The 23,248-nt window shown below is 43.3% G+C and overlaps 1 protein-coding gene across 4 annotated transcripts in view; it reads left to right on the top strand.

The window, feature by feature from the left end:
- The first annotated feature begins 2,128 nt into the window (after positions 1-2,128).
- Positions 2,129-23,248, top strand: part of LOC134069740 (poly(ADP-ribose) glycohydrolase-like) — a 49,459-nt gene continuing 28,339 nt past the window's right edge. The window contains exons 1-10 of one of the 4 annotated variants that reach the window (XM_062525775.1): positions 2,129-2,569; positions 2,727-2,788; positions 2,948-3,014; positions 3,135-3,731; positions 5,088-5,286; positions 5,825-5,941; positions 7,240-7,314; positions 7,973-8,044; positions 16,822-16,914; positions 20,685-20,839. In XM_062525775.1, coding sequence (XP_062381759.1) covers positions 2,448-2,569; positions 2,727-2,788; positions 2,948-3,014; positions 3,135-3,731; positions 5,088-5,286; positions 5,825-5,941; positions 7,240-7,314; positions 7,973-8,044; positions 16,822-16,914; positions 20,685-20,839 — 1,559 coding nt within the window. In that variant the 5' untranslated portion in view covers positions 2,129-2,447. Of the gene's footprint in view, positions 2,789-2,947; positions 3,015-3,134; positions 3,732-4,092; positions 4,446-4,670; positions 4,805-5,087; positions 5,287-5,824; positions 5,942-7,239; positions 7,315-7,972; positions 8,045-16,821; positions 16,915-20,684; positions 20,840-23,248 lie in introns of those variants that run through there. The other 3 variants (XM_062525774.1, XM_062525776.1, XM_062525777.1) reach the window with 3 other exon arrangements.

Raw genomic sequence — 23,248 nt, 5'->3', positions numbered from 1 at the left:
GACTCAGACTCACATACAACAGCTACCCATCTCCTGCTACTGCTATTATATGTGAGAGAGTGATGTTAAAGAGAAGGGCTGTCGTCACGCTACTGGTGCTGCTGTTCTCCATGTGGAGTGTGGAGTTCAGACTCAGAGCACCCAGACTGAAGTTCAGACAGAGAGCCAGGGCACTGGGGCTGCTGCAGATGCAGATACTAGACAGGTGGACATCTACTGAGCTCAGGAAACTTAGAGACATGGTAGTGGAGCTGAGAACGACTGTGAGTTTCACTCAGAATGAGCTACAGAACACCAAGACTGAAATCGAGGCTGAGAATGAGGCTCTAAAAGAGTTGTCAGCTGTGAAGACAGAGATGGCCGTGCTGAAGACCAGACTGGCTGCAAGTGAAACTGAAGTGGTGAATCTGAGGAATGAAACTGCAGCACAGACTGAGAGACTGGTAGTCACTGAGACTGACATGGAACAAGTGAAACAAGACTCGGCAGCCCAACACACAGACCTGAACACTACAAAGACTGAAGTGATGAATCTGATCAAGGAAAATGCAGCACAAGAGACAAGACAGGCGGCTACTGAGACTTATTACAGTAGTAGCCTATATGGAACCCTGTTACAGGGGAGCTACACCTGTAACAGGGTTCGAGCCTCTGGTGATCAAGGCACAATCAAGGCACATTGTTGTGGAGTGAGGTTTCTCTGTCCCATAATGATGGGGTGCTGAGGTTGTAGTGAACCCTGAGCAGTGTTTGTATGTCTCTGTGTGTGTGAGCAGTGTCTTTGTTTCTAACTATCCTGGAGGTCCCTCATGCGGCTCACACACGCCTCCGATGGCCTCACAGCAAGCCATCCCACCCCTGACACCCTTATGACTATTACTGCTTTCCTTGTCCCTCCATTTTCATCTGCGATGAGGCAACTTGTGATACCAAAAACGTGTGTCAAGCTCACATCTTCTGGATCAATTCTCTGGAGATAGTTCACATAACATTGTGTTATCGCCGAACCGTTGTCCCCGGGAGAGAGAGGCCTCCTCTGAGCCTTCAGGCTGCTCATAGCTGCGGTTATCGCCTCCTGTTGGCTCAACTCCATCAAATAACCATTTGCATGAATAGCATTACTAATACTTCTCTTTCTTCATCAGAAAATAATAAGAGCTAAAGTTGGGAATTACCACAATGTCACCTCATTTGAAGAGAAAAGTAGTAATGCACCAGGTAAATAAAACTAAACATTTTGATCAAAGTCTGGACACATTCGTATTCATCCATTTCAGTTCTGATGTCATTCTTTGATATATGGCAAGTGTTGTATTTCTTTGTAATTTTTTTATTCAGCCTGTGCACCATCCTCCTGTGAGACAGCTGAATGAGGAGCCCTCTGAGTTGACTGCTTCTGAGGGTCTCACTAAGCAGGAGATTGCATCTGGACTTGCCAACACATCTTCTCCAGAGATGGGACTTTTTGAAGTTACCTATCAAAACTAAGTGATCTTTTGGATCATCGGATTTTTCCCACCTAATTGGCAATGTCATATAACTCTTTTTTCAACTCAAAAATCATGACCTGAAAATGTTTCAACTCAAAATGTCCATTAAACTGGTCATTCCATCCTTTAGATACAATAATGGCCACTATATTGTACATGCATATTTTCCAATAACATTGCACAGATTTATGCATTATTTTGTAATTTGGTCAACCTTCAATGGCATATAAAATGGCATATGAAAATGAAAAATATATGAAAAATATATAGTATTGTTTAAAAGAATACATAAACAAACTATCACCCAGGTGTTCCTGAATTTGTAGGCCTATATATTTGGGTGCTGTGCACATTTGGTCGATTTATATTTGGGTGCTGTGCACATTTGGTCGATTTGGTCTCAAAACACATTAAAAAATATATTATTATTTTTGCCAATCTGTTTGTCATTTGCTGTTACAAATGTCCAAGTATTTTATATACTGTATAGCCGATAAAAAAAAACTAAAAAAACAACGGTGATGACCGTATGAAATAAATTACATTGAATTACATGCGCTTACGTTGAAAACCTTTATTTTGATAGAGAAAAATCAAAATAACCCGGAAGTGTAAATTATCGTAGGGGTCATGAAGCAACACAAAGCTTTGAGTATTCAGCTAATATAATTGCTGCATGTTTTTGGCAAAATAGAGCATGGGGTGTACTTAGTAAACTATTTATATGAATACGCATTTGAGTAGCTATTCTAACAAGGATAGTCTTTGAAGAGACAACTGAATGTTCCCATGGTGTACCGACAAAATGTCAGAGGATGCTGATTTCAAACATTAGCTATTTAGCATGTCAGTTAGCTTGTGTGCAGTTCTGAAAACAACAATAAACGTTTGATTAATTTACTTTATTTCTAAATCGTACTATCGAAAAGCAGGACGTTTCCCCGTTAGCGTTATCTTATGGCTGCTGGTTTTATGCCAGGTTTACTCGCCCGACTATTGAGAAAACTTTATTTTCAGCACTACCCGGCTCATCATCAATACTTCATCGCTTCATCACTACTCCTTACGAATCTCACTTTGTGAGTATATTTGTTAAGAATTTTAACAGTTGTAAATATCAGACCTCCCTTTAGATAGTTTTCCCTGATACTTTAATGTTGTGTAAAGCATGACTACGCTGTCTGATATCGAGCCGGTCAGAAAAAAACTGAGGCTTGACACCTCTTCCCCTGAAAGTGTCAAACCAGCACTCCAGAACAAATCGCCCACCGCAGTAAGAGAGGGCGTCCAAGACAAAGGCAAGTGCAAAGGACTTCTTCATAACATGTATTTCTTAATTACTCTAATTACACCAGTAAGTCATTTGATCTCTACTACCTAACCCATTACACATACAGCCATGAAGTTGAACTAAACAGTTAAATGCAGCTATTTTCTCCCCCCTCTGGCTATTCCAGCAACCAGGAAAGAACGTTCCTTTACAAGTGCTTCTATTATGGACAGAGTTAGGAACAAGGAGGAGAGGTGAGCATTTTTTTCAATCAGTTTAAATCAGTTTAAAATCTTTAATCTACAGTAAGTTAATTGCAGTGCCTACTGAGATGAGGTGTGCTTTGGCTGACAGCTGGCCTATGTTTCTTAAAGCTCAAAGAATAATGCAGAGACAGAGAAGCCAGTGAGATCTAGTCCACCTGGTAAACTGGGTGTGAGGAAGCCTTTGTTGCCAGAGGCGTCCCAGGGACAACCCCGGAGCCAGGTGGCTCGAAGAGGGAAGAGTTTCCAGCAACAGCGACACAGACACTCCCTGGAAGGATGGTTGGTGGTGAAGAAGAAGCCCAATTTGTCCTCTGAGCCCCAGTCCAGCGCCACAGATCCCGAAGCCCAAGTGGACGCTGACATGATGGGCCCGGAAAGTCCTGACGTGCCCCTCCTCCAGTCAGCCACCCATGAGGAGAGAGAGGAGTTTAACCAAACTCAGACACCCTCTCAGAGCACTATGGAGGCAGCTGTCAGGTCAGCCCAGCCAGTGGAGGCCGGGGCTCAGGCTGAGATCCTGACTGATGAAGACCTCACCCCAGAGGAGCTGGACCAGGCAGGGGTGGATTCCATGATGGAGACCCAGAGCTGCACTGAGTCAGACAAGCCGAAGTTGAGCTCCGCTGGGCAGAAAGGCAGTCATAAATCAGGGCCCAAAATCACAGACTACTTCTGCAAACCATTATCAGTGACCGCTTCTACTAGGTAAGTCATTCTAAAGATATTTTAGAGCTAATTTGGAAATTGTCCTATGACGACCGACACTCGCCCATAGAACTGTCTATGCTCTCACCATAATAGGCTGTTCCAGCATGGTTTGTTTTGTGAATGTGTAAATGTCTCGAGAATGGGAATCCTTAAAAGATACTTTTTAGGTGTGAGTGGTTTTGGATTTTTTGTTAGTTTGATTGTTTCCCTGTTTCAATTATTATAATTATCAGTATTTTAGTAAGGTGACCATTCTGTGTACTCAAATCTGTATTAAGTTGTTTGTCGTGCAAAATGCGTCAATAGCGACTCCAGGTGGTAGTAATGAGAATAGCAATCACCAAGTGTTGACGTGACGTCTAGGAGCACGCGCTTGGTCTGTTGTTTTGAGAGTTTTGACAAGAGCCTGCGTTTGAATTTTCTACCAGTAGGATAGATATTCCTAGCTAGTTAATCAGGTTACCGTTGATTGTAAAGGGGTGACCTGAAAGCTGGTTTTGCGAGTTTCATTTTCAGGTCTTGTATGAAATGAAAGTGAAAGTATTCAGGCATTAGTGTTCTTGTGAGGCATGCTATTGCCTGTAATGTTTTTGTAGCACGTATTCCCAATTTCTTTTTTGTTAAATGGATACCAGTTCTGCAGGTGGAAAGCCAAGTATTTTACACTTTGCTGTTACAGTTGTCAAATCTGTATGGTTTGGATTTCTGAAGGTCTGTGAGGATAGTCTAAATCTCTGCTGTATTATTCCTTAAATAGATGACTACTTTTAGCTTGTGTTGTTGGCTACCCCACTAGTGATTAACCTTTATTGAAGTGTCTGTTAGATGCAATGAACACCTGACCAGTTTTATGATAGCCATGTTGTCTTGGTGGCATTGACTTCTTAGTTTGCTATGCCATTGGTTTGTATGTGTTGGGGCGTGTGTGTTCAACAGAGTATGAGATTACTGTACGGACTGTCTGTAATGGGGCTGTCTGTGTGCTCATCCCGGCTTTGGCATAATGGTACAGAGAGACCACATGGTAGAAGGGATTGGTTTCACCCTCTCAGGAGGTTCACCCCTTTACTGTGAGTAATTTATACAAGTGAATGTGTATCATCTTCCGATGATGTTATTTTCATGAATGTATTGCTTACTACTCTGTCTCAGTATATTTGCATTGATTCTACAGTCAGTCATTTCAGTCTTTTGTCAATGATTTTTTCATTGTGTTTATATATGAAACACAAACTGACTGCACATTAAACGGTGTAGTTTGTATCTGCATTCGTAGTGCTTTGTGTTAGGAATGACGGTGGTGGGTAACACATTCACTTCCCTCTTCCTCTTCCTCTTCCTCTCATTGAGCAGTGCTCAGTGCCTGCAGCGGAACGTTCAGGGGGATGGAGTCAGTGACAGTGGCAGCGACAGACCCTCAGAGGACGATGAGGATGATGATGTTGGGTCCACTTGGCTGGGGACCCCCATCTCTGAGTTGAGGAGAACCCCTGCCTGCAGCTCCCCGCTACCTCCACTGAGGGCCTCCGACACGCACACGGTTGCCATAAGGGTAAGGATGAACATGGCAGGTCTTACAGGATATCGGTAAACTCCAAAGTATTTTGATCTATTTTGATTAATAGTACAATTAACATTACTGTACAAATAACAATAATTAACAGTTGCAGATTAATGAATGATAACGTATAATAATTATTGACTTACCTATATGTGCCTCTTTGTTCTGCATTGATATTGCACACACTGCTGTTGTAATTGGTATTTTTGTTTTTGAGTACTCAAGTGAGATGTCATTCACTCTCTCATATTACAGTCATGAATGTTCGAGGGCACTATCGAATTATCGACATGCCCAGTATTGTATGATTTCGACAATGTAAAAATGTCTCTGAGAATTGTCTTATCTGACCATCTCCCCTAGAAAAGTTTAAACCACAACATTTTAGTTATTTTTTCAAGTGTTACAGAATGCATAGCTATTCTTCAGGCAAGAAGTAGAATCAAGTGCTTTCTACACTGTTCCCCTATTGAAGTTTTTGTCCATGGCCTTTTGGCCTGATTTCACCTTAGTGTGTTTTGTCCCTCAGACAGATCTCCTTAGGCCTGGTGAGGTGCCTGTGCCCTATCCAACAAGGTTCAGAGATGCTTGGGATGACGTTAATGTCAAGATGCCATGCTCAGAGAAGAACCTCTTTCCAGTTGAGGTAATGTGCACCCACAATGCATAGCAGTCTCAATGTCATAGCTTATGTACCTTTGATGTCACTTTGCCACTTTCCTCATGCAGTGCATATTCTATTCAATTCAGTGACCTCACTACTGGTCAAAGGAACACCCCAAGTTTTCGAGACTGCTGGCCACTCCATGTTTTGTCAACAAGCTTACCATCTTTATCTTTTTGGCTATGGTAGTTAGTTACTGTATAATGGCTTAGCTTGGACTTATGTTTCGAGTCATTATCTTGCTGTAGGATGAACCCCTGACCAACTAGGCACATACCAGAGGGTACTGCATGGCACTGCATGGCACTGCAGTGTAGCCGTTTTGGTTCAGGGTGCCTATCATTCTGTAAAAGTCACCAACACTGGATTCAGCAAAACAGCCCCAGACCATCGTGCTTCTTCCTCCATGTTTGGCAGCTGATGTATTGAAAAAGTACGCGCACACTCTTGCTGCTGCTCCCGAAGTGATTTTTATTTACACAACGTTTCGACCAGTATGGTCAAAATCACTTCGGCAGCAGCAGCAACAGTGTGCGGGTACTTTTTCAATTCTTCGACTTCCATTTTACCTTGCACCTGTATAAGTTGGATGTGCGTGCACTCTCTGCTACTTTGGCAGTTGATGTCACGCTGAAGAACCATCCTTTTGACGAAAGGCTTTTGCCTACTCTAATTTTAATTCATCAGTCCTCCCAGTCTTCAGTCAATTTGGTGGTGTTTCATGGCCTAGGAAAGCCTATTTCTCTTATTCTGATGTCGAAGCAATGGCTTTCTTGCTGAAACTCGCTGTCAAAGCTTGAGCTCAAAGTCCTCTCTTCCTAGTTGAATCTGAGACTTGCTTACTTTGACCACTTTGACTTAGTTTGACTTTGACTTTGAGCTTGAAGCTGGTGTCCTGTGAGTCGCCTATCACACAAATTGTTGACTCAGAAACTTGTATTCTGATTTTGTTGTGGCTTTGGGTCTGTCAGACCTCTTTGTAAGAGTTTTTTCCTGTTTTTAAGTACCTTTTGAAGGAAACTACATTATTTTTCAGTTTTTTTTTACCTCTGGTAGTTCAACACTTCCCTTTGTACCATTTGAAACTATTCATTGGACTTGAAATGCTTCAATTTGAGTAAAAATGGAATTACAGAAATTAGTTTCTGTAATAGCTCAGACAGTGCAAAGGACGTTCATGTTAACATGTCAAGTCATTTCCTCAGTGAGACGCTTTTTGTTGTGTGAACATCATGGATGTCTAATGTCGACGTTTAATCTGATGACTGCTTGTTTTGCAGGATGGAGTTCAAAGCAGATGGGCCCTAATTGAGAAAACTCTCTGTCAGTCGTTCCGCAGCTCTCGAGATGTGAAGGTGATTTTTACATTTATTCACTAGACACTTTTATCCAGCACGATTTTATGTCATGGCAAAATGGTCACTACTGCAGGCAGAACTGTCAGCCAAGTTTAAATAATGAGATGAAGCCGTAAAATTCTAATACATTGAAATAGTCTCTAAGACTGAATTCCAATGTTATGCATACAACACGCAGACAGACTGTAGTTCTTAAAAATGAGATGTTAGAGGTTATTATTGATGCACTATTAGTAGTTGTTACTAATTACTAGTTTACTATCAATTGTATTTGTACAAAGCGTCATGTTATTACAAGTGCGGTCCAAGAGATGGCGACAAAGTAATCCTTATGACCTGCCATATCCTCAATTGAAATGTAAATTATCATAAAAAGTTGAATGAGGTACAGCGACATGAGAAGTTTGATGGTACAAAGGAAGAGATCACTGGTGTGCACAGTTGTCACGGTTGCTTTTTTACATTTTATTTTAAATCGGTTCTGCACCGTTCTGACATAAAAATAAGTGACTTAAGCATCTCTGCTGTTTTACTGCATGGCCAGTCCTTTCCCATGAAGCACCCGATTGTTACCAGAATCACAGTGGAAGAACCATTTTTTTGTGTTTTGCCACCAGTTTCTTGTTACTAAATGTGCACACCCTTTATCCTCTAGGATGCAATACTGAAGTACAATGCTGCTCATGCCAAGAAATGGGACTTCACTGCTCTCCACTCGTTTGTGAAGGTAAATACTGCTCTAACTGCTGTAACTGGTCACTATCAATGTCAATGATCTGTTTTGTTGAATGCAGTCATGGATCTTCTGTGTTGATTTGGTGTGTACATTGTGCATCTGCATGAACTAATTTAGTTAGATAGAGTGCGACCCTTTTTGGGGTTGAAATATGGTTGCACTGTAGCAATACACGTAACCTATGAAATTAATATAAGGTGCAAAAACGATTTAGTATTTGAATTTAGTCTAGTTGTAAACGTGTTTGCTTGTCCCTCAATACAACTCTCTGCTCACTGCTTCATAGGAGGCTTGTTTTAGGAGGATTCCGGCTAAATGTGAACTTATTCAATCTAGAGTGGCAGACTGGACTGGCAGGGCTTGCGTCGCAGAAACTCACTTCAGTTCACTTTGCATTACCACCTCTATCCTCAAGAGGTCGCTACAAGCCACAACATTGGCCCATCACCCAAGCAATCACACCATTACTAAGCTGAGATTTGACCTTGTCAGTCACGCTGAATATGACTGACATGGAGTTGGCAATGTGGCATTAGAGAGCACTACTCCATAAAGTAGCAATCATGACATAGCAGACAGGACTGTATTCACCCAACAGAAGAGATAGAGAGGGAATGGAGGTTAGAATATATTCTCATGATAAAAAGTACAGAACAGCCTTAAAAATATAGTGAGATGATCTGATTTGATTTGGGCTGTTATAGCTTAAGTAAACTCTTGTAGGAGTATGTTTATTATTTTTGTGACCACTTTATCAACTGCTCTCTATGTTTTGTTCTCCTTTATGTGTTGATCTTAGTCATTGGTATGTAATCAGAACTACATTTGTTTTTAAATATATATAGAGTAGTAGCTTACCAATCGATTAGTATCCCCGTTGTTCATGATTTGAAACAAGAGGGTTAATTGAATAAATGAATATATACTTTTTTGATCCCGTGAGGGAAATTCAGTTCTCTGCATTTAACCCAATTTAACCGAATTAGTGAACACACAGCACACAGTGAACACACAGTGAGGTGAATCACACAACCCAGAGCAGTGAGCTGCCTGCCCAAACAGCGGCGCTCGGGGAGCAGTGAGGGGTTAGGTGCCTTGCTCAAGGGCACTTCAGCCGTGGTGGACTAGTCGGGGATCGAACCGGCAACCCTCCGGTTACAAGCCCGATGCGCTAACCAGTACACCACGGCTGCCCATTGTTGGAACAATATCTCTATATCGTGCAGATAAAAGGGCACAGAAAGGTTTTTTTCCCTCTGGGTTGACCTCAGCATCGAAGACCTGTGAACTAACTCCTTGTAATAGAAATTAGGCTTAAATTCGCTGTTGTGAAAGCCAGTCACAGACACGTCACAGAGAATTGTGTGAACCTTTTTCTGACGGAATTCTAGTTAATTCCAGTTAATATTAACACATAAATGCCAGGCCAGTATTTTATATATATATATATTCGGTGGGTTCTCTGTTCGGTGAAGGTGGTGTAAAAACAAAGCAATCTGCCATTCAAAGGTCACGTTTAGCGGCCTGTCAGAAAGGCGCTGTTTCCATCGTCACTGGGTCTGTTCCATTAACGCTCCTGACAACACAAGGCCGTTGCTCTCACTCTCCGCACGGAGCAAGTCATCAGAAAGCAGAGTCAGATTGAAAATTGGAATCCGCACTCGATGCTTTTCATAGTAACTGTTCCGATATGTCATACATGAGGTGGTAAAATTGATTTGTGTAGATTGTGTAAAATTGATTCCCTGGCTTTGGTATCTCAAGTTGCTATCAGAAGAAAAGCTTTGGCTATGCTTGATCCCCTGCACACACACACACTCTAACTGCTGCTGTAATGTAGACACACTACAGAAATATCCCAACATTTCATTTCATTTTTCAGTTTGACCACCCTTTTAAAATGGCAAGATAATTTCTTATTTTGCAAGCTATTCCTCCTCTCTTGCTGGCTCAGTATCTGCCGGGGGAATATTTATGCTTACTCTAATTGAATTACCGCGAGTCGGCCAATCTATATGGGGACTAATGTCGGCCATTAGCTAGAATGCAGAGTCCCTAATCAGGCAGTCTTTCTCTGTGCTGTCACAGGGCTGCCGTCCTCATCCTCTCTCTCCCTCCTCTCCACTCCTCTTCCTCCTCTTCGCTCCTCTTCCTCCTGGTCTTTTTATTTCCCATGTAGTCTCCAGTCTCCTTAAATGCGTTTCAGCATTATTGTTTTCTTTCTTTCTGTCTGTCTTTTTATTTCTGCCCATCTTTCTGTGTTTTTTTTTTCTTCTTTCTTCAGGCTACTTTTATTTGGCTTTACAGAAGGTTATTGTATGTGAGGACAGTCACGATTTCTGGATACACATACACACACACACACACAGACACACAGACACACACACACACACATACATCATCATGGCGATCTGACTTAACCACAAGTACAACATTATTAATCAGTCATTTTACCTGTGCTTTGCTTTAATTGGAAATTACCCTAACGTTCCTACTGTAGGTGTCTGTGTTGGAAAAGCTTGCAAAAGTGATCAAATCCACATGGAACCATTGAATGCAGGAGTTTTTAAATGAGAACCTATACGTTTTCCTACTATGAATGGGCAAGAAAACCATTTTATAGTTTTAGGAAGAGGCATTCTGTTACAGAGATGTCTTGTCAATGCCTGTCGGATGGGGAGAGTGCGGGAGGCTGGTCACTTATTGTAATTGCACAGGCTCCAATGGAGACAAGCACGTCAGGAGCTATCAGTAGTCAGAAGAACATGGCCAGCACTCTCTTAAACACGTGCACACACACACCATATAATACAAATACTGTACATATACACAGTGTCCCCACATTTACTGGTATAATGTATCAAAAATAATTAGGGTGATTTATCACAAAAACACGTGCTGCAATTATTGGCACCCCTAATAAATATTATAAACAAAATGTAATTGAATCTGTTTTCCATTTAAATTCAACTTCTTTAAGTTAATAAAAGTGTATATGACTGAACTTTCAAACAGTATTCCATAACTTTCCTCCAAAATTATTTGGAAACAGATTAGATTAAAATGAGATTTTAAAATATATTTTAAAGGGAATGGCTAAAATATAGGTGCCTCAAAACTCAGTAATTTAGCAATTCCAATCATCAGGCAGGTAACGTGAAAAATGTCTAGATTAGCATAAAAATGGCTTACTGAACACAAATCAGTCTCCTGCCGTGGTTATCTCAGTCCCCTGATCTGAACTCCATTGAACACCCATGTGTTGAGCTAAAGAGGGTAATGCACAAGAGAGGACCTACAGTACATACAATACTATATATGGACTACCGGGAGAGATTCTGTAATGAGGGATGGTCTCAAATCCCTTGTTTGGTACTTTCCAACTTTATAGCATGTCATAGGAGAAGACTAATACCCGTTTTGTTGCCAAAAAGGATCAACAGTGCATTAAATACAGTGGTACTGTACCAATGATTACCAACCACATGGGTTTTTGTTAAAAATGTATGTTTCTATGATACATTGTTTTTTCTCAGAATAGATTTGCCACGCCATATGGTTTAATTTTTCCTCCCTGTTTTCATTGTGAGATTTTTAATACGTCCTTTATTCAACTTTACCTGGGATGCCAATAAATGTGGAGGGCGCTGTACACAATTCACCAGTCCTACATTTAGGCCTTCAAAGACACACACACACACACACACACACAGAAGAGCCATTATCTTCTTAGTCTGTCTGCAAAGGAACTTCCTCTGTGACCTGGGGCTCTTTCAAAGCAGTGAAGCATCTCTCCTGCACGTTGCAGCCAAAGTGACTACGACAGCACTGAATCAGCTCTCCTAACAGCACCAGTCCCCCTCACGCTCTTGGCTTCTACTCCCAGTCTCTATTTTAGATCCTGTTTAGTATTTAACTTCATTTAGTTGGGGCTCCGATGGCAGTGAATCAGCCAAATTACCCTCACACGTCACCATCACTTACAGGACTTTCACATTTCCATTTTTATTTGGCTTATGTATTACAAATACAATTATTCTTGAGATTAATGATGAATGAATGACAAGAATTAAGTCATTTCTGTTTGTAAAATAGATTTCACCAATGTATCCCTTTTCCTTCTTCTTAGTGATTATTATTTGAATGAAGTTGTTTCCATTTCTTAATAGTTAATACATTCATCTTCAAAACATCTAGCGTGAGAAAGTGATTGATTGGGGCTGTTTCAGTGTCGATTGGTGTGGTTCGGGAAAGTATTAGGGCTTTTGTTAAATGCTGTTGTATATCTTTTGCTTAATGTCTTCATTTATTAGCGTGACTCATTACATAAAGTGGAGAAGCATGTTCCAGCCCTTTCACAAACAATAAATAACCATCTCCCAACAGTCTGTAGGGGGGTGGGGGGTGAGATTGTGTGCATATTTTACCATGACAGCTCACCATCTCATAAAAGTCCACGCACCTAATTGGATACCCTTCCAAAATTGGCCCGTCGGTGGATGACGTTTTTCTTCTTTCTGAAAAGATGTAAGACGCGGACAGAAGCATCACACACACACACACACACACACACACACACACACACACACACACACACAAATACACACGCACACAGAGATAGAGAGAGAGACAGACAGACAGACAGACAGACAGACAGACATAGACACATACAGGCACAGACACAAACAAACACACACACACATCTTTGGTGTAAGGGTCGTAAAGCAGCGTGTGTGTGTGTGTGTGTGTGTGTGTGTGTGTCTAGTTAAGGGACCCAATGGTTCTTTAAAATGAATGTGTCAGGGTTCAGAGCTCTCTGATAAATGTCAGCGCCACTGCCGAGGCTCTGACGCCATACAGTGTACCTGTGTGTACACACACACACACACACACACACACACAAGCACAAATATGCATACAAACACACACTCAAACACACTAAGGTACATATCCACACATACGTAAACCTGACTTAATGCACCTCTTCATTCCTGTCTGAGGGACCTCACTGAATGCCTGCATTAATCCATCTCCTGGATGTGTCAGTCTCTATGGTCGAGCTGGGAGGAGCTGGAGTGTTCAAAAGGTGTCATGGTCTCTGTTTACAAATGCCATGTCTACATAATGACATACACCTATACCACCTGTTGATTTCACTATTTTGCTGGATTAGATTTGGGTCCCAAGTGTTCTACTCCATGTCAGTTTACAGATGGTGTGATTGCTGACATAGAACTGCAGCTGAACGTGTTTGCTGCGCTAGAGGTGGCCCTGAGCTGGCACGCAACAGCTTCAAACCGATTATAGAGCTACAGTACAGTAGGCCGAGAGAAGCCTATATTGAAACTTACAGGTGATAATGGCCGGGCCTCCAACACAGACACTCAACGCACGTCTTCCTCTCCCTTTCTCAGGCTGATGGCCACTCAGTCTGGTTCTAAATCCCGTCCTCAAAGCTAAAAAGAATACAGTTCCTATGCACAGCCTTCTCATTTTCAGGTGCTGGTGACGTGCAGTCGTTGATGAAATCCAGAAAAGTGTAAAATCACCACACACTGGTCGACTTTGCTGATTTCTTCATTATTTAATTTTAGTGAACAACACGTTTCGCCATTGCTTCGTCAGGTTCACTCGTCAGGTTCACCCGTCCACAAAGCTGCCTCAATGTTAATGCCATGCCTGGATCAAGCGAGGGAAGTCCTAGTCGTAAGCTGGATAAAAGTAAAAGTTGCTGTTGCAGTTTTTTTGTTTGGTGAAATATTAAAGAGACCCTATGCAACTTTCTGCAGGAGACGATCGCTCCTTGTTTACATCTGGAAGTCTGAGACGAAGAACCACGCTTGCAATTTATATATTTAAATATAGCCTATACATGTATAAATATACACGCTAAAGCTGTCGGGGAAGCTATGCAGAGAAAATGCAAGCATAAAACGAGTGAAAACGAAAAACGAAACCGAAACCAGAGATGAAATCGCCAATCCTGCATAGTTCCTCTTTAACAGTTATGATGCGCAAATAAAGACATGGACTCTTCTACTTCGATATACTGTGGTGTTTTAGAAGTTAATTCAGCAGTACGCTAAACAGGCAGCCTGAAGATGCGTTCTATGCACATCACAGTTGAAGCATATTATTTACATTTACATACAGGGTCTTAACATGTAAGCCACCTAGTCTGATCATGGTTTAAATGTGTTAAATGCGAGATTGTCAAGTCATCTCAAGGTAGTGCAATAACAATAAAGTCTGCACACGCTACGTCTGGTGTTTATTTTGACTTTATTTTGTATCACTGGGACCTTTGCCTTTTGTCCAGCACCCAAAATGTAGTTCTATTGCCCTGGATGTGCGTGCCCTTTCTACACTGTACATCTCTGAGTCTTTAGCGCGACAGGCAGAGACGGGCTGTTGGCATCAGACACTGCCACGCTTTGGGCAGAATAAATCATTTTAGCTCCTTTTTGTGTTTCGTTTACACCTTGGATGATTGACAGTGAGGCTAAGGAGTTGTTGACTTGGATTGACAGATTGTAAGAATTGTTGACTAACAGAATGGAGAATTACTGACCACTGGCACTGCCATTGAATATGGATTTATCCTACGGTAGAGTGGCATCTCTAATGAACTACACCCAGCCTCGTGACAAGACAGTCTCAGATGTCTGTGTTTCACAGAGAAAGTGCCTCTGTCTCTCTGTTTGTCTGTTTCTCTCTCTCTCTCTCTCTCTCTCTCTCTCTCTCTCTCTCTCTCTCTCTCATACACCCATATACATATACATATACATGCAATACTCAATTCCCCAAATAGATAGACCAGTCTGGTTGTGGACTGGATGGTGGCGGTTAGCCTGTTTGGAGTTGCTGACTTGAGGGAACCCTTTGTGATGGAGGGGACTGTGGCATGAATGAGATGAAGATGCACAGTAGTAAATCTGGAGAGTGTGTGTGTGTGTGTGTGTGTGTGTAAGGGGCTCTTAGTCAGCCCTCTCTCTTTCTCTCTCCACCCACTACATCCATGCCTGATTACTTTGTCACTTTTGATGTGATGCATAGAGCCGTTTCCCGTCATCTGGCTTGGCGTCAGTCAGTCAGCGCAACCGTTCCTGTCGCACGTCAGACCTTTTTATATAGTGTCTCCTTGCCACTGTGCTAACCTCAGCTGAATCCCCTCTCTCCAGCATCCCTGGCCTGTGTGTGTGTGTGTGTGTGTGTGTGTGTGTGTCAAGCTCCATTCATTAGCCTGGTGCGTGTCCACTCTTGCGGAGGCGGCGCTTTACGATGTCAGGCCGGTCATTACTTACGGCGGCGGTTAAGTCAGCCAGCGCATCCCGTACTTGCGCGGAGCGCCACGTAGAAGATTGGGATAGAAAAAACCACAACAGGAAGTGTGAAAAAGAAGAAAAATAGCACGCCGCGCCAAAATCGTCCGTCAAGGCGTCTTGTCCGAGAACACTCGGTCCCATCTCTCAAGCCCGTGCACTCTCATTTGCATCTGTTCCAGGAAGTCCATTTAATCAGACGGCTCCTTCTGCCCCCCCCCCCCCCCCCCACCTCCCCACCTCCCCACCCCCAAAAGCCCTGATGAAATTGCCCCTGCGATTGATCACTGTGGCATTTGGCATCCAATAGCGCCATAAATAAGTATATAGTGAAGAAAAAAAATATTAGCGGAGATAAATCTTGGCATTAGCCAGCCTCTATATTTTTCCGGGTCGGTCGCTTTACAAGTGACGGCCATTAAACGTTAGGGGGAATCCAAATAGGGAAATTGGACACAGCTCACAGACTTCGAGTATTCAATCACTGTTTTTATGATTCTGTTTTAGACGCATATGCTTTGCATCGCACAGGCTTGTGTTGTGGGGAGGCCACCATAATGCATTGATGCGCTTGGCTGCCAGTTTGAGTGTCTCTTTGTGGTGTATTTTTATTCTCATTACTCTTCTTTTCGGTTCTCACCGTCTCTTGTCACATCTCGCATCGCATTTCAGCTCACCGTGACAGTCAGAGCTGCTCAGAGGACAGTGCTTTCACTGTTTTAGTGAAGAACGCTTCCAAAGAGGCTGCTGATTTTCTCAAGGCCAGCAGACTTGAACTGCTGTCTGGCCTAGGCATGTTGCTGTGTGGGGTGTGTGTCAGTGGTGTGAGGTGATGTGCGTTTGCCAGCAGTGTTTTGTGTGTGTGTGTGTGTGTGTGTGTGTGGCATAAAATGCCAGTGGAGTGGTTTGGTGTGTGTGTGTGTGCCCGCTCCCGCTCCATCTGTGCGGGACGGGCATGAGGCAGTGCCCACAGCAGAACAGCTGGAGGGGCCGAGCGGAAGGGGGAATGGCACCCAGCTGCCGGCCACTGTCTGACGAGACAAACTAACAACCACCATCCTCTCTCTCTTCATGCCTCTCTCTCTCTCTCTCTCTCTCTCTCTCTCTCTCTCTCTCTCTCTCTTTTGTTTTTGTTCTTTCTTTCTCTCTGTCTCTCTCCATTACTGTCTCTCTTCCTTCACCCCTCTCTCTACAACATCTATCTATCTGTCTGTTTGTCTGTCTATCCATCCATCTGTTTGCCTATATTTCTTATTCATCTCATTGCTAACTCTGCTGTCTCTTCTACATTCTCTCCTTCTTGCTGTCTGAATCTACTGGTCCCTCGCTCATTTTATTGTTCTTGCTCTTTCTGTGTCTGTCTATCTTTCTTTCTCTTTCTCTCTCTCTCTCAATCACTTTCTCTTCTTCTAAACCTTCTCTCTCTCTCTCTCCCTCCTCCTGTAGGGTCTGGAGTCGGAGGAGGCTGAGCAGCTGCTGGGGCGTCTCCTGCCTGACATTGCCCGCTTGGCACTGAACGCAGAACAGCTCATCACACAGGTAGAGCACTGGCACACACACACGCACACACACTCACACACACACACACACACACACACACACTCACATGCAGATACAGAGAACAGCTCATCACACGACACATGGGTACATCTTCAACAAAAACAGATGTGTACACACACACACACACACTCACTCACACACACACACACACACACACACATGCGCGCGCACACACACACACATGCGCGCACACACACACACACACACGCGCGCGCACACATACACATACACATACACACACACACACACACACACACACACACACACACACACACACACACACACACACACACACACACACACACACACCCACACACCCACACACCCACCCACACCAAGTAGCAGCTCACACCCAACACCAATAACCCACAGTCTGTCAAAAACCCACATGCACACACACATACACACACTCACTCACATACAGAACAGGTCACCACACAGGTAAACTCAGATGGAAACACACAGTATTCATTTATTAGTCTGATTCATTGCAGGCCAGCTCTGCTCATGTGTGCTCACTGTAGATTCATTTCTCTTTGCTCCAATTGGGTTAGTGTCAATTCTGGCCTTAATGTCAACTTAAACATACATTTCACTTCATCAAGATGGTTCCAGCTCAGATTTTGTAAACTCAACGAAATGAGGAATGTATGCCATTGATCAGACATTTCTATTAAAGGAGCAAATTTGTTGCTTTCTCTTCGAGGTAAACAATTTTTCCTTTGATCTCACATAATTTGGAATTTCAAATAATTTCCAGTTGTATAAGATATTGAGCAAGTGTTCACCAAGCAAGCTCTAGGAATAGTCAGCTTGTCGGCCAGAATAGTCGACGTCTGTGAATAAGTAATTCAGATTGGCTATACCGGTAATCATGAATAAAAAATAACACTCCGTAATTAGCAGTAGATTGATAAACAGAGCCTCTGGACATTTTGCTATAGCACAGCAATAATGGTCATAGTCAGGCTGAAACCCCCAACCCCCCCAACCCCCCCTATGAAGTGGACCCCACTGTGATTAATGCTTTAGGAAACCTGATATCGGTTAAAAAATGACATCTGGCAAACCAGTCACAGGGTCAAGGTGTCTGGCTGTCAATGCTGGGTTTATGGACCTATTGGTCATCCCAGGCAGTGGTCAACACACACATGCACACACAGACACACACACACACACACTCTGCTCATATGATGAAGGACAACTTCCATGGCAACCATGCACTCATTAACACTGCAGGGGGGAGGGGTCAGTTTTTGGGATCCATCATTCACAGAGCCAATCAGCTGTTAGACAACCCCCAACCTTCCCCACAACCCCCCCTCCCCCTCCCCCCCACCATCACCACCACCACCCCTCTGGTCTGGCTCCCTCAGGAGTGCTGTAGGGAAGTGGAGTTTGGCTACACCATGGGCCCAGTTGTTTCACATGCATTTGACTTCCGAAGGGAGACAAGTAAATATTCTGTTATTTCCTGTTTACAAGGATGTTAAATCCCTTTGATGTTGCAATTCTGACTTGTTACTTTCTGCTCTCCAGATGCCAGAATCAAACGCATGATGTAAGCCAAATGCTACATGCGTTAATTGCCTAGATTCTCTAATGACGGGCATAAATATTGATTTGTTTCCTTCAGTTAGATGCATCCTTTAAGTTTAACTTTCAAAAGTTGATGTGCCTTGTGGCCCAATAGTGAAGAATGGGACCAATGTCTTGTTTAGTAGTGAGTCTGAGGTACTCAAGAGGACATTTGCAAGTAAAAAGCCTTTATTGCTTGGCTATCCATTAAAATCATGCCCACTTTCTTATTGTCATCCCTAGTATGTAGGCTACTGTTGGTTCTCTGTAGTTGGTAAGTTTCCTTATAGTAGTTTTGACAGACTGTCTACAGGACTTGAATGACGAGAATGTTGTTGCTGTATGATGGTGTCCATGATATACTGGTAGAATGTCTCCCCCATGATGAGCATAGTTGATGAGATGTTGATGATGAGATGAGTTGGTGAGATGATGACCGCTCACATGTAGGACGAGACCAAGCATGGCGGAAGGCGGAGTTGGAACAGTGAGCGGTGAAGAGGAGTTATTTGCTGAGTAAGCTGGGTTGAGCCAAGATGATAGAGATGACATGACAGGATAAAAATAGTACCATTCCCCACTAATACTGTATGTAGACTAGTCCAGGTTCTTTGTAGTCATTATGCCCTCTACTAGTAGTTGAGATTGTCCACTTGTTTACTGGACTCTGCTCTGGGAACAGGAAAGCAGGAGTGTAATGTGAGATTCCTCCCCCCCCCCCCATCTCCTTCAAGTCCAATGTGACATGTCGCCAATCCATGATAGTCTCGAAGTCATAGGTAACTGCACGGCGGAGGGGTTGGGAACCAAACAGTTATGAGAGCGAGAATCGAGTAGTCTTGATAGTGTAGATTTATGTGCCTCTATGGTGTGGAGCACCAGTCGCAGCTACTTCCCTCATGTCTGAGAGAGAGGGAGAGAACCAGGCAGTGAGAATAATGAGCCTCGAGACGTGCTGGGAGTGTGTAGCCACACACACACACACACACACACACACACGCACACACACACACATATTTACAGACAGACAGATGAGAGCCTTGGCCAAGGTTTTTCTGTAATTTCTGTGACATTTAGGGGAAGAAAAAGCATCCAATGCTTTTCCCTCCCTCATTTCAACACTCTCTGGCAAGTCATTAGTGTAACATCGCCTCTACTGTCTAAACTGGTTAGCCGCAAGTCAGACGCAGGTAGGCAGTCCACTTTGTGGCTATGGGGATTGATTTCAGCTGTGTGTAATATCCCCAGTAGCTCAGTTCCAAATGGACTCAAGCCTATGTAATGAAATGCAATGCAATCTTTGTTTGGCAGCTTTGTAATGCATTAGTAGACAGTATTTCCTGTTGTACTTATTACGTGAATTGAGTAAAAGACGATATTTTCTAATTTATGAATTGTCCAACCCACATTTCTGTATGTGTGTGTGTTGAGTAGGCTGTCCAGAATATCAGTTGCTCACTCCAAACTGAATTTCTGAGCCAGCCTAAGGAAGTCCTAGCCCAGCTATTTGGTCCCCAGAGTCTGAACTGCATAAAATTAGCGTGAATTAGTGCAAATCGCTAAATGTTTGAATAGGAGTTAGCAGAGGAAGCACTGCCACACATATCTGGAGCAGTCATCTGAATGGCCCCAATCAGAGATGCTATCCTCTGGGGAAATGGGAGGGGGCAGAGAGAGAGGGAGAGAGAGAGGTTGCACGGAGAAGGAGGGAGAGAGAAGGATGGTGAGATAGAGAGAGAGAGAGAGGTTGCACAGAGAAGGAGCAAGAGACGATGGAGAGGACAGAGATTGTGGATGAGTAAAATAGGGGGTAAGGGAGAGATGTAGGGAGATGGAGAGATAGTGTATGAGAGAGGGGGAGGGGAAGAAGGAGGAGAGAGAGGCAGTGATGGCGTATGGTGGGGGGGGGGGGGGGGTTCGGAGAGAGCACAAGGATCCTTGAGGGGGTAATGAAGCCATCTGATTGGAGTGGCCCCCAGAGAGGGGTCCAATTAGCTCCCCTGCTAATTAGCTCAAATGTAATTAAAGCTTTCGTGGTCCTAAACAAATCACACACACACACTCACTGACCTCTCCTTATCAGTGTGCCGACTCCAGACACACACACATGCACACACCTACATACAGCACACACACTGACCCCTGCTCATGGTGATATTATCTCTTGTTAGCCAGTGCCCCTCCTGAAGGCCGGACGGAGCCACTCCATCACGCTGTCTCAGGAGCAGGTGGCCTGTCTCCTGGCCAACGCCCTCTTCTGCACTTTCCCCCGACGCAACTCCCGAAAGTCAGAGTACTTCAACTACCCTGACATCAACTTCTGCAGGTAGCACTGGTGGCCGTGGTGACCCTCTTTGTGTGTGTGTGTGTGTGTGTGTGTGTGTGTGTGTGTGTTTGCAGTCAGACCGTCAGATTATTAGTCTGTTTTGATGTGTCCCTCTTCATGAAATTGTTCCTTTTATCACACCATCGCTGAAACGACATAAATAGCATGTATTAATTTTTGAGCAAAATAATCGACATCTATTTGTAGTTCATTCATTCAACATACAGGATGTGTTTGATTAACTGATGTGTGTGTTCACCCTACTCTCAAATATCTAGAAAGATCAGTTTTTGTCCCCTCGTGCTGCTGCTATTGAATGATCGAGTGTGGCCCTTTGTACATTTCCTCTCTCTGTATGTTGCTTTGTATAAAAGCTAAACGATTAAATGTAAACATATGTTGTTTTAAGATAAGGTTTGGTTTTCATACGTTGGTGCTTGTCAGAGATCAAGAACTGGTTTGATCCTCACATTCTGTAATCAGGTGTTGTGTGCAGCTCACTGTGGTCCAGGAACAGCAGTCCTGCTGGGAGAATTTCTTAAAGGAGCTCATTGATTTTTCCCCCACTGATGAACTCCCCTGAAGAACCACTGTGTCTATTTAAAGAGGTGACCAGTTGTGTTTATCATTAGCAGAGGGGTTTTGCTTCGACCTCAAGGGACTCTTTTTTCCATAATTACCAGCAGACAAAACATTATCCCGCTTATTATACAGCTACTTGCCAAAACGAGAAAAGAAACTTAACGCAATGGGTCTTCAGAAATAATTTTGCTACTGTTTCGTGGCTTCCGCTGACAAAATAAACAGTTTGCCACACAGATAGAACCAGACAGTTTCAGGTGTTGTGTGGCAGTGTCTTACTTACTGACTTTCACTTTCAATGAAATTCCTTTGCAATAAGCGAATGGACTTATTGCGGAATGATATGAAAGGCATGAATCAAAGGCACAAAACCTGTTACCATTGTCAGTGGTCATTGGACTTTGCAGTGGTACTTATAGATTTAACAGAAAGTTGGGCCCATTCATGTGAAAGGAACTTTCTGCTGCACTTCCCGTACACTCTGAAGAGCCATGTAATAACTGGTGTTAATGCATGGTCCTTACCCTAAAGCCACGTGTGCAGCAGGTTTCATATACCAATTTATGCACCAAGTTATTTAGACAGAAGCAGAATGACATATTTTTGACCGTGTGCTTAGAACAGCTCATGTGTGAAAGTATGATGCCTTTTTTTGACCTGCAAGTTTGACCTTTAAGATCTGACAACCCCAAATGGTGAGTGGTTACGTTGTAGTTGTCTAATGCAATCTCATTCATTCATTCATCCATCCATCCATCCAACCAGCCAGCCATCCAACCCTATCATTCATTCATTCATTCATTCATTCATTCATTCATTCATTCATTCATTCATTAATTCATCCATCCATCCCTATCTCCGTTACTTGTGCATGTCTTTACTTGAGACGTTTATCTTTTTTTATATATATATATTTTGGGGGGCGTTTTATGCCTTTATTGACAGTGACAGTGGAGAGAGACAGGAAGTGAATGGGAGAGAGAGCGGGGGTTGGATCCGGAAAGGACCGCGGGGCGGGAATCGAACCCGGGTCGCCGGCGTGCGGTGGAGGTGCCCCAGCCAGTTACACCACAGCTGGGGCCAGACGTTTATCTTTTGAGATCTGATAGCCACAAATGGATGGTTGGGTTTTTGTGATCTAATACAATCCACTACATTCATTCGTTCATCCATCCATGCATCCATGCATCCATCCATCCATCCACCCATCCATCTACTGTGGGTGCCTTTCATTCAATAATTTTGACAGATGGATAATTGTCCATTGCAATTCCATCCATTCATTCATCCATCTATTAATTCGTTCATCTGTCCATTCATTCATTCTTCTGTTCATCCATCCATTGGCGTTTTCACCGTGAGTGCCTGTTCTCTTTGACCACAATGTCAGCTGGAGATGTTGGCGTATTAATGTAATGCAATTCCCTGCTCGCAGTCATTTCTTAAGGGGGCTCGTCCCACTCACATCCACCAATCACGTCCGGACGCCAAGGCATGCCGTCTCCACAGCTCCCCTGTTGCGATTACCCAAATGGAGGAGAAAATCCAATTAACATTGATCCAGATGGGGCAGCTCTGACCATGGTGGGCCAGGGCCAGCTTTGTGTGTGTGTGTGTGTGTGTGTGTGTGTGTGTGTGTGTGTGTGCGGAGGGACACTGTGTTTTCTGACTTAAAGATCCCATTGATTTAAGATGTTGGAGCCTTTTGTCTGTGTCCTTGTCCTAATTTAAGGAAGAATCAGTTGTCTGTGGTTCTTATTCTGTGTGACCTGCTGTGCTTACATTAGGTTTGTGTATTTTTTACTGTTTTCATGTTGGACCTAGTCT

This window comes from Sardina pilchardus, chromosome 22, assembly GCF_963854185.1.
Source record: "Sardina pilchardus chromosome 22, fSarPil1.1, whole genome shotgun sequence".
In the NCBI taxonomy this organism is placed as follows: Eukaryota; Metazoa; Chordata; class Actinopteri; order Clupeiformes; family Clupeidae; genus Sardina; species Sardina pilchardus.
This window is presented reverse-complemented; position numbering and strand designations above follow the sequence as displayed.